This window comes from Lepus europaeus, chromosome 6 (genome assembly GCF_033115175.1).
Source record: "Lepus europaeus isolate LE1 chromosome 6, mLepTim1.pri, whole genome shotgun sequence".
In the NCBI taxonomy this organism is placed as follows: domain Eukaryota; kingdom Metazoa; phylum Chordata; class Mammalia; order Lagomorpha; family Leporidae; genus Lepus; species Lepus europaeus.
The window spans coordinates 132010676-132022018 of NC_084832.1; the positions used below are offsets into that span (position 1 = coordinate 132010676).

Below are 11343 nucleotides of genomic sequence, written 5' to 3' on the forward strand. Positions count from 1 at the left end.
GGTTTGTAATAAAATATCAGCTGCTGAAGTCTGTCCGTCATCATGGTCTGAAGACTGGCACCTCCAAAGCTCCAGGTGCGCAATAGAACCCCAATGAAAGGGTCCTGGGCAACTACAATTCAACAGGTGGCCACTAGGGGGCAGTGCCTCACAGGATGGAGCCCACAGGTGGCCTCACCACCTGCAGGGAGAGGCAGTTGTCCCCTGCACCTCCCATTCTGCCCGGGCTGGGCCATGCCCAGGTTGCAGGGCTCGCCGTGCAGCCACAGCCTGTGCCCTGGCCTTGTGCCAGGCCTGTGTGCTGAGGGCTGGACACGTGCTCTGCCTGCTGGGCACACTCAGGCTCGGCAGCATGCCTGGGACACACAGCTCTGCTGTGGCCATGGGGCTGACCGTCCGGCCAGGGCACGTCTTCCCTCCCTAACACGCTGTGGGTCCACAGTGCCCGAGGGAATGAGGGCCCCACGAGGCAGCTGCACACTCTGACCCGAGTCCCGGCTTCCTGTCCACAAGCCTCTGGGCAGTCACCAGGGTCAGATGAGAGCAGCGCCCACGCGGGAGGTGCAGCCCCACCCGAGGACACCTGGGGTAAAGCATGCTCCCTGCACATCGCGGCCCTCAGCACAGACTCGGGTCTGGTGCCCGCTCTCCCCCAGGGCCGGCCCACAACTCACCTCCTGCAGAGTTGACCTTCACCAACACCTGCCCCCTGGTCCCGCTGTCCTCCTGAGCCAAGGCCACCAGCACCTCTCGCACAGAGGCCGTCACGGGCAGCTGCAGGGTCAGTCCCGAGTGGTCGGGCCGGCAGATGTCGTAGGGGACTGGAGAAGAGGCCAAGGCTGAGCCGAGAAGGGCCACCCGGCCTCCCCATCCCTGGAGGCTCAGGCGGTGGGGAAGGGGCCTGGGGTGCACTGTGGGGTGGAGAGGCCCTGAGCCCAGACACACCAGGCACCCGCACTAGGCGATGACAGCAGGGAGTGCACATCTCCTAGCCCCGCGGCCCAGCACCCACCTTTGTCCCCAGCCCGGATGGCACAGTTGCTGCTGGCCAGGAGCTCGTCATGGCCCGGGAGCCACACAGGTGCGTTCCGGGCCTGAGAGGGAGAGAAAGCCTGAGGGGTGAACACCCGTGGGTGCCTGAGGAGGGGAGGGGCCAGGTACAGGGGCCGCACTGCATGCACACCTGGCAGCTCTGCCTATGTGTTAGCACCCGGACCCCTGCCCGGGAAGGCCGGTGCAGGCCCCAGGGTAGGGCGGGTGTGTGGTGCGTGTTCTTTCCCCCTGCCTATTGCCAGTACAAATCAGTGCCACACACAGGCCATGGGTAGGCCGACCTGCTGAGAAACCAACCCCACGGGGCGGAGCTCTGCAGGGGACGCACGGGGATCAGCAGGGCTGGAAGGAGGAGGCCAGGGTCAGGCAGCGCCGGCGGCGGACGCTCCCGGCTGAGTCAGGTGCAGAAGCCCTGAGGTGAGCCTGGCCTGGCCCAGCAAGGGGCACGAGGCTGGGACAGGCAGGCGGCCAGGTGGCGGCCACCCCAGAACCCCGTGTCTGCACCAGGGGGCTTGGCCACAGAGTGGCACAGAGCAAGGCCCAGGGCATCCCGGCAGCGCCGACGGCAGGCCCAGGTCAGTACCTTGGTCTGAGGAGAGGCGTTCCCGCAGCCGTTTTCCAGCCTGTGGGGCAGGAGAGGAGGTGAGAGGAGGAAGCCAGGCTCCCACAGGCAGCAACGGCAGGCCCTGGACCCTGGAGCCACCCGCCCACCCTCACGGAGGCAGACAGGCCAGAAACCAGGCCCAGGGCTCCCGGGATGTTCCAAGGAGGCAGGGGAGTGGACGGACTGGTTCAGGGGAGCTCTGGACCCCCAAGCCCCACCCCCAGCCTCAGCCGCCCCTACGGGAATGTCTGGGAAGGCGGTGATGACATCAGAGGCTGTGGCACAGATGGGCACTGAGGGTTTCCAGCAATAAGTGAGCTGGATGGAGCAAGTGAGGACAGCAGGTGTGCCCGGGTGGAGAAGGAGCCAGAGGATGGTGTGGCAGTGAGGAGGGGCTGGGGCACGCAGTGGGAGGTGCCCAGCAGTGAGCACTCTCGTGCCCTTGAATGGCTGGCCGGGGTGCCAGTCACTGGGCTCAAGGGTCACCTGTGGTGTCGCCGCCTCTCTGGCCACTGCCCCCTCAGCAGGCTGCTCAACTGAACGTCCTCACTCACCAGCTCGGACAGTCTCTGTGAAGAGCAGTCACTGAGCCGGCTGCAGCCCCAGGTGGCCCAGCCAGACCCCTCGCGCCCAGGCACCTGGAGGAAGCTGGAGGCCACGGGGTCTGCGTGGAGCATGGGGCCATACAGGGCCACCCACTGGCTGACCAGCCGCAGGATCTGCTGCCTCTTGTTGTACACGTAGGAGCTGCGTTCCTGTTCACTGCCGCCCGCAGGCTCCGCGTGGAAGGTGGCACCCGTCAAGGAAACCACGGCCCAGCCAAGGAAGGAGGCAGTGCTCCCAGAGCCCCTGGCCCAGCTGGGGAAGGAAGCAGTGCCCCCAGAGCCCCCGCCCCAGCAGGGGAAGGAGGGAGCACCCCCAGAGCCCCTGGCCTAGCAGGGGAAGGAGGCAGCCCCCCAGAGCCTGCACCCTAGCAGGCGAAGGAGGCAGCCCCCCACAGCCCCCAGCCCAGCAGGGGAAGGAGGCAGCCCCCCAGAGCTCCCACCCTAGCAGGGGAAGGAGGCAGCCTCCCCAAAGCCCCTGGCCCAGCGGGGGAAGGAGGCAGCCCCCCAGAGCCCCCACCCTAGCAGGGAAAGGAGGCAGCCCCCCAGAGCCCCCGCCCTAGCAGGGGAAGGAGGCAGCCCCCAGAGCCCCCGCCCTAGCAGGGGAAGGAGGCAGCCCCCCAGAGCCCCCACCCTAGCAGGGAAAGGAGGCAGCCCCCCAGAGCCCCCGCCCTAGCAGGGGAAGGAGGCAGCCCCCAGAGCCCCTGCCCTAGCAGGGGAAGGAGGCAGCCCCCCAGAGCCCCTGCCCTAGCAGGGGAAGGAGGCAGCACCCCCAGAGCCCCTGCCCAGCAGGGGAAGGAGGCAGCCCCCCAGAGCCCCTGCCCAGCAGGGGAAGGAGGCAGCCCCCAGAGCCCCAGCCCTAGCAGGGGAAAGAGGGAGCCCCCCAGAGCCCCCGCCCTAGCAGGGAAAGGAGGCAGCCCCCCAGAGCCCCCACCCTAGCAGGGGAAGGAGGCAGCCCCCAGAGCCCCAGCCCTAGCAGGGGAAGGAGGGAGCACCCCCCAGAGCCCCCGCCCAGCGGGGGAAGGAGGCAGCACCCCCAGAGCCCCTGCCCAGCAGGGGAAGGAGGCAGCCCCCCAGAGCCCCCAGCCCAGCAGGGAAGGAGCAGCCCCCAGAGCCCCAGCCCAGCCCACATGCACACAGCCTGGTTGACGGTGCCTTCTCCATAGCCTGAACCCCTCAGCAGGCTGCAAGGATATTGGTGCAGCAGCGCAGGGCAGAGCTGGGCGCTGGGCATGAAGACGCTGTGGGTCAGCAGGAAGTCGCTGAGGAAGGTCTCTGGGGGGGAGGGGTGGTGGGAGGCTTCAGCGTCCAGCACTGCGAGTGGGACACCCTCCCCCAGCCCCAGTCTGGAGCTGAAGGTACCTGCAGGGCCTGGCTCTCTGGACCAGCTGAGGTCCCAGGTTCCCCTGCAGTGGCCTGGACCCAGGCTGCACCGATCACCCAGTGCTCCTACCTGTGGGGTCGTGGGTGCTGGAATCGGGCCGCATGGCTTCCAGTAGGAGCTCAAGGATCTTCTCTGGGGTGCCGGACATCACCGTGTACCTGGGGAAAGGTGGGCCCTGCACTGGCCACGTCCCGCCTCCACTCCCCCCACCCCAGGGGGGCAGACATCAATCATGCTGCCACCTGCCCTGCCCAAGTGTACCAGCCTGGCCCCTGGGGGTGGGGCGAGGCTGACTCAGGGGCACCTCCCTCACCAGAAGGGAGGGAGTGGGGGGGCAGCCTGTGTACCGGGTCCGGCCTGGGGTTGGGGGGCAGGCAGGGCCGGCGCCCTGGGAGGCTCTCTCCAGCACCAGCACCACCTTGCCGTGCTCTTCCAGCCGCATGGTCTTCGCTTCCACGTCCTGGAGAACAGAGCCACTCTGCCTTGTCCTCCCGACCCCAGCTGCCCGGCCTACGCCTCGCCCAGCACCAGGCCCGGCTGGGCTTCTCCCCTGCTCTGCCACTCCGTGGGCAGGCACCCAGGGAAGGAGGCACCTTGATGATGCGATTGAAGTCCTGCTTGTCCACACGCAGGAAGTGACAGCTGTCCTCCCGCAGGACGATGGTGGCCGCACGGGGGGCATCGTTCACCAGGGCCAGCTGTCCAAAGTCGTCTCCCTCGTGCAGGGTGGTCACCAGCCCCTGCAGCCAGGACACATGGGAAGGGTGGGGGGCAGCAGCCTCGGGGCCCGCAGAGGCCCTGCTGGGGAGGACGAAGCCGGGGCTTACCTTGCCATGGGTGACCACGTTGACGGACCCCTTCCAGATGATGTACCACGAGGTGCCCTTGTCCCCCTGGCTGAACACTGCAAGAGGCATGGGTCAGGCCCGGCTGCCCGCCACCCTCCAGGCCCCAGGGCCCAGCCCCACTTACACACAGTGCCCGCCTTGCTGTGCGGCTCAAACAGCAGCACGGCTGCCAGCTCGCGCTTCACCTGTGGGCGGGGTCGGGGCGGTCAGTGCGGCCAGCTCAGGCGAGGCGGGGACAGAGACCGACGCGGGGAGGGCTGCACTGACCGAGTTGGACAGGTGAGCCACAGCCTTGATGTGCAGCAGCTCCTCGAAGATGAGCTCCAGCTCCTCGTGCGTGCGCTGAGCCGGGCTGTGGCACAGCACAGGAAGCGAGGGGGTGACGCGAGGCCAGCCAGTGCCTCCGCTGACCTTTCCCGGGCGCGCCAGGGGCCTTCACGCATGGCCTCGCGCTGCTCTCACGTCAGCCCTCTGATCCCCGCCCACTCCATAGGGGAGGAAGCTGGCCCTGCTGGAATCTGACCTGCCCAGGATTCCAAAGCCCACCCCCTCCCAACCACACAGGGGCAGGCCCCTCCGAGACCCCGGCTCCTTCCCCTTGGCAGCTCCTCCCCAGGGGCCGCTGTGAGGGATCCCCACTCACGGCTTCCGAAGGGCCACGGTGAGCAGGGCGTCAGGCCCCCGCTGTGCCAGCAGAGCCACAGCCTCCAGCAGATCCTCCTCCACCTCGGGCCTGCCGGCGGGCTCCGGCTCCAGCCCAGGGAACCGGTAGAACTGAGCATCGCGGTCCTGGAAGGCCCAGTCGTGTCTCACTAGGGACAGAGGCCCAGGCGAGAGGAGGAGAGGACATTGAGGCTGTGTGGGCCTCGGGGCCCCCTGCATTGCCAGCCCCGCCCCCGCCAGGGCTCACCATGGCACAAGGCGCCTTCGTCGAGCAGCACCTGGCACACGCCCACAGCCTGGCTCCGTGAGTGCACCGCCAGCCCCAGAGCCAGGATCCCGTCCACCAGCTCCCGGCCGGAGCAGCACTGCCTGAGGGACGAGGCCCGTCAGAGGGCCGCAGCCAAGCAAGGCCCACAGCTGGGTCTGCCTCTGGCCGCTGGCCCGGCCCCCGGGCCTGAATAGCCTGGGCAGGGGCAGCAGGAACCCTGCTCACCGGTAGAGCCTCAGGTGGTGCTTCCTGTCACGGATGAGGCCCGGACAGGCGGCCAGGAGGTGCCGGTGCAGCTGCTTCCCAGCCCTGAGGACTCGCTCAGTGGAGGCCTGGGAGGGGGGCACAGCTGGCTCAGGCCTGCGCCCCTCCTGCGGCCCCCACTCCCCACCCGTGCTCCTACCTGCTCCAGGCTCCCGCTGAAATCCAGGGACTCCTGGCTGGTGGTGAGCGGCGTCTGAGGGCAGCAGAGTGGGCATCGGTACGCGGCCTCACCCCACTCCTGGACCCTGCCTCTCGTCCCGTCAACCTCAGCTGTGCCCGGCCCCCAGCCCAAGGCGTCCACATGGCACTCACAGGGGCCTCCCCAGCACCCACAGCAAGACTCCTGCATCCAGGGCTCTTGCAGGAGGAAGCGATGGAGCTGCCGTGGGCAGCAGCAGAGGCCTGGAAACCAGCTCCAGCGCTGGGGTCCCAGGCCCGATCCCCGGCCCCGGCAGGTGGCTCCACCTCCCCCGGCCTCCTATCCTCATCTACAAAAGCTGCAAGAACCCCATGACACTGACAGCGGGCTTTGGGGAGGGCCAGACGGGTGTCTGGACAGGGAGCGTGGCTGTCACCGAGGCTATGCAGCGAGTAGGCAGCGCCCCTCTCTGGGGGGAAAGGGCCCCCCAAGGCCCTTCTTTCCTCGGCTGTCATGCTCAGCGCACTTGAGCAGCAGATGTGAAGCAGGCTCACGGGGAAGTAGAGGTGGGGGTGAGGGGCCCGAGTAACTGCGCCACCCACCGGGGACCACGATGGACAGTCTGCCTGCAGGTGCCCGGCGCACCTGCCCCTTTCTCTTCCTCCCATTCCTCTCGTTACCCGAGAAGGACGCGGCTAAGAGCTGGGGGCACAGCAAGGCTCTGACTCCAAGCACAGGGCCACTGACGGCCCAGGCAGGGGCCCGAGGCCTGGTGTGCGCAGGCGCCTGGCCGGAGGCTGGGCGGAAGTCCCCAGGTGTCCCCAGGGTATCCCTGCCGGGGTCACGGGGCCCAGGCCAGTGCCAGACACAAAGCCCTAGAGACTCAAGGACAGGAAATGAGGAGGAGGAGGAGTCGGGGGAGGGAGGAAGGGCAGGAATGCTGCCCGGCCTGTGCCCAGAGCTAATGACTCCTTGTTGTCCGGGACGAAATGACCAGGTGCCCACAGCCCAGGTGCCGGCAGCAGCGCCTTGTTGGCACTGTTCTGAGCCAGGAGGGCACTGGAGCAGAGGAGCCAGGTCATGCGCTTGGGGTAGAGGACGGGGCCTTAAGGCACCCCTCCCACTCTGCCGCATGGAGCTGAAGCCACAGGCAGTCACTCCACTCCCCAGAAATCAGGTCCTCCTGCCCAATGAGGTCTCTGACGCTGCCCCAGTGCCACAGCTGTGGAAAGGAACCTGGGGCTGTGCCCCTCCTCCAGCCTCAGGAGAGCCAAGCGTCACAGCCTTCCCCTGCCCCTGGTGCCCACCTCCTCCCTCCACGGAGCAGGTGCATCCCGGGGAAGCCGTGAGCTACACCATGCAAGACTGCCTGGCATCAGACCCTGTGGGCCCCCAGGACATCCAGGCACTTGGGAACATTCTAGGATTGGGGGGAGAGGGCTGCTTGTGGGAGCAGAGGTCCCATGTGTGGCTCCGGGGCCAGACACCTGGGTCCGAATCCCCTCTCCCGCACAGCTCCCTGCCCACCTGACCAGGTGGCTGTGTGCTGATCATTTAAGCTCTTGGTGCTTCAGGGTGTGGGAAGCGTGCCTGGTGCCCATCCCACGGGGTCATCCTAAGCATCAAATGAGGCGAGGATACCAAGCGCACGGAGCCGCGCCTGCACATAGCAACTGTGTGCAGACGCTCAGGGCGCCATCATCCTTTTTTATCTCACGAGGGGCACTGCTAAATCCACACAGCACGGGATGCTGCACCATGGGGGCCCACACGCACTAGGGTCCGCAGTCAGAGAGAAGCAGCTGGCATGGCTGAGGGGAAGGTCCTCGTCCACCTGCCCTCTCATTCCCAGACATGGACGATTCGGGTGCTCCTGCGCACTGGCAGGGCCGCTGGCCACCCCCACCCCGCTCTCCTTGTCACCAGCACAGCTGCTTGGTGTGGGGACCCCGCAGACCAGCTCCCTCCGGCCATGGCTCAGACCCCAGGCTGATGGGGAAGGCAGCAAGGGGCAGGGGCGCCTTGGGCCAGTCTTGCTGTGCAGCAGGAGCAGCACGGCGTGGTGGATCCTGCAGCCAGGCCGCCAGGACCAAAGTGCAGCTCTGCAGCCATGGCCCTGTCACCTCTGTGCCTCCACCTTCCCATCCATTACATGGGGACAATCTGATGGGGCTGCTGGGAGGACTTGCGAGGGTGCCCGGGATGCAATCCCACCCCCCTAACTGTGAGGACAGCTGGATGGAGCTAGGGTTTGAGTTGGAGAACAGGGCCACTCCCCCAGAAGTCACTCAAGGGCAGCGCACTGGGCTCCCCTCGGCACCCTGACCTTGCCCTGCCCCCACATGGCAGGCAGGACCTTCCAGGCTGCCCTGCACCCTTCCCCATCACCTTTGCCATCCAGGGTCCCTTCTGCAGCTGCTCCCCGGCCTCTGCCAGGCCAGCCTCTACCCCTTTCTCCCTGGTCTCAGCAGGAGTAGAAAGCCGCCTGCAGGCCTCACGCCCCTGCCGGGCACTGCCTTCCTGAGCTCCACCTCACCCCAGCCCCACAGAACTGAAGGCATCAACCGGTTGTGAGAGGTGCGGACACTGGGTCCTGACCCAGCCCAGCCCGTCGCTCAGGGGCGTCTCTGGACACAGGGCGGTCAGTGCTTCTGGCCCTCAACCTCTGAGCTCCCTCCAGGCCCACCCCTCCTCCAGTCCCAGCACCTGGCAGGGAAGGGCCTCATTTCTGTGCCTCTGACCCCATTCACAGCCCAGCAGCCCGCACCCCACCCTTCCGGCCGCCCCACGCACGGGCCGGTGGAGGGGGGGATCCAACTCCAGGGCTGGGGGCAGTCAGGAGGCAGCCTGGCAGTCTCCTCCAGCCCCTCCCAGGCTCTGGGTCCCAGGAGGCTGGCCACTGACCTCACAGTCCCCCGCACCTGACCTGCCCCCACCCTACCTTGAGTCCATGGCTGGAAAGGGGACAGGAAATGCACAAGTAATTATAGCCTGGGCGGGACAGAGGGAGGCAGGGTTCCAGCCGGGTGGCTCCAGGCCTAGAAGCTCCTGCCAGGCCCAGAGCCGGGCTGGGGACCCCTCAGCAAGCCTGATTTCCCTGAGCCTCATGGTATGGCACACAGAGGGCTGGGGGGGGGGGGGCGGTGCTCCACTCAGGGGGCTGCGGGAGGCAGTGCCCTCTGCTCCCACCCCCATCCCCACTGCAAGGCAGCTTCAGGGCCCCTCCTTTCCCGGCTGCTGGCTCCTTCCTTCCTGCAGCTCCAGGGAACTTTTCCACAGCCTCGGAGGCTCCACACGTCTCAGATTCCGCCCCAGCCCCCAAGGCCAGGACCCCAGGGGACCACTTCACCCCGAAGAGTAGAGCCCGGCGGTGCGGGGGCTCGTGAGGGAGATCGGCCACAGTTTAGCTCACCTATCCCACCTGGCCCGGCCGGCCCACACCTCCGTGCACCTGAGCCGGGCGCCGAGGAACACCCGGGCGCACGTGCACTCAGCCTGCTGCACTCCCCCAGCAGGCCAGGGACCGCCCGGCCACTCTAGCCCCGGCCTCCAGCCCCTGTCTCCGCCGTGCTCACCCAGCGAAGCCCTTGCACGCGTCCGGGGCGCCCGTGCGCCAGCAGCAGCTGGTAGGAGCAGCTCCGGGGCCGGCGCATCCTCCGCACCGCGTCGAGCAGCTACGCCTCCGGCGCCAGGTCAGCGAGGCCGCCCACCTGCGCCGCGGGCTCGGCCCACTTGCCGGCGGCTCTCACCTGAGCAGCCCACCTGTGACTTGAGAAGGAAGGTGGACAGCCATGGACAGCAGCGGCGGGACCGCGGCCTCACCGCCCGGCAGAACCACCTCCTCCAAGCGCTGGGCGGGTCAGCAAGAAGCACCGCCCCTGCGTGCGCGGGGTGCAGGAGGACTCCTCCGGTCCCCGTCGCCGGAACGCCGCGATCTCCAGCCCCGGGACTGCCGGACGCCCGGGACCCGGCGGCCCCGCCTGTGCCCCCGCTCCCGGCTGCGGGCGTCCGCTGCGCCCGCCCCTCGGCTCCTCCCCGTCCGGCCCCCTTCCACCTTCAGGGACCTCCCGGTGCGCGGCCACAGCTGGGTCGGGGTCCTGCCGGCCCCGCGGAGCCATCCGGGCCCAGGAGCCCAGAGCCTGGGCCCCTCTCCGGGGGCGGGCGAAGGCGCCCCGCCCAGGTGGGAGGGGGCGGCCGGGCAGGGTGCGGGGTGCTATCTTGGCCGCCACGTGGCCTGGAGGAGAAACGCAAACAAGGAAACGGGGCGGGGGTGAGTCACGGCGGCCCCACCCGCGGGAAATCCGGGCCGGGGGCCGCTTCCCGTCCTCAGACGCGCGCCTGGCGCAGCGGGGAGCTGGAGAGGAAGGCGGCGCTCCGCACGGGTGCCGCCGCTGCTGGGCAGGGGGAGGGCTTCGCGCCCCGCAGGTACCGGCCGCGGGCCACGGCTGGCGTCGCTGCCGGGGCCCGGCGCCGACGCCGCCCCACTCCTGCTTGCCGGAACCGTGCTCCGTTCAGGAAAAGCGCGCCCGCAGCCGCCCCTGCCCCAGGGATGCTCGCTCTCCTTAGTTGGGGTTGGAATCTCCGTCTTGCTGTGTACCGCGCAGCGCGTGTGTCCAGGTGCGGGCTCCATCCACACACGTCCAGATGCGGTCCTGCTGGCGAGGACCGGGAATCCGACTTGTGCAGACACCGCTGGCCAGAAGCCGAGGCTGAACAAGAATGTGCGCAGATCCAAACCCAGGGCCGAGCTCTGGGAATCTGCAGAGGGGCGTGGGTCCCGGTGGGAGCAGGAGTGGGCGGGCCAGCTGCCTGGGCAGCAGGTCTTGCAGGGGAGGGTCCCCGCTCCTGTCCCTGCTGGCCCTGCCACAGCATTGTGGAAGATGACGGGCAGTGAGGCCAGGCACCAGCGTGCTTCCCTGTGGCCCTTCTGCTGAGCTGCAGGGCAGGCTGCGTCCCTGGCACTGTGCCCAGAGCGTCCACACATTTAACCCTGCCACAGCCCCAGTTTACATGTGGGGACACTGAGGCTCCAAAGCCACCTTCCAAGGTCAGCTGGCCAGTGGACTTGGGGCTTGGGTGGAGCTGGGGCGAGAACCCAGGCGGCCCCAGGCAGCAGGTGCCCCGTACACGCCTTCTTCACCTGGCCTGTGCAGAGGAGCAGGTTTGGAGGCTGCTGCCGAGCCGGTCAGCCCCTGGTCTGGTGGACACCACTGCCCGCTGCAGCTGCCTGTGATGCCTCACACACATCTTTGTGTCCTCAAAGCAGTTGCTGGGACGAGGGGGAAATGGGCACAGAGGTGCAGTGCCTCACCTGAGGTCACACAGCGGCGAGAAGAGCCAGCCCGTGGCCATCTGACCGTCCTGCCCTGGCTCTGCGGGCAGCCTCAGCCCATCCTTTCTGTGCAGTGTGTGGGAGCCAGGAAGGAATCTGCTTCATTCGACAGCACTGTGGGTGAGGGAGCTTCTGGGAAATCTGAAACCCACCCTACCAGTCTGCATCACACGGGAACTGCCCCTG

At 68.0% G+C, this 11343-nt stretch overlaps 1 protein-coding gene across 2 annotated transcripts in view; it reads right to left on the minus strand.

Annotated features, from left to right (window-relative positions):
* RAPGEF3 (Rap guanine nucleotide exchange factor 3) overlaps positions 1-9730 on the minus strand; it is a 14491-nt gene extending 4761 nt beyond the window's left edge. For both annotated transcript variants that reach the window (XM_062195539.1, XM_062195538.1), the window contains exons 1-17: positions 9401-9730; positions 5826-5879; positions 5648-5754; positions 5402-5523; positions 5135-5303; positions 4759-4843; positions 4616-4676; positions 4471-4547; positions 4237-4383; positions 3991-4103; positions 3713-3801; positions 3456-3534; positions 2296-2446; positions 2144-2226; positions 1637-1676; positions 1013-1094; positions 675-821 (exon numbers count right to left, since the gene is read on the minus strand). In XM_062195539.1, coding sequence (XP_062051523.1) covers positions 675-821; positions 1013-1094; positions 1637-1676; positions 2144-2226; positions 2296-2446; positions 3456-3534; positions 3713-3801; positions 3991-4103; positions 4237-4383; positions 4471-4547; positions 4616-4676; positions 4759-4843; positions 5135-5303; positions 5402-5523; positions 5648-5754; positions 5826-5879; positions 9401-9478 — 1684 coding nt within the window. In that variant the 5' untranslated portion in view covers positions 9479-9730. The remainder of the gene's footprint in view (positions 1-674; positions 822-1012; positions 1095-1636; positions 1677-2143; positions 2227-2295; positions 2447-3455; positions 3535-3712; positions 3802-3990; positions 4104-4236; positions 4384-4470; positions 4548-4615; positions 4677-4758; positions 4844-5134; positions 5304-5401; positions 5524-5647; positions 5755-5825; positions 5880-9400) is intronic.
* Between the last annotated feature and the right edge of the window lie 1613 nt (positions 9731-11343).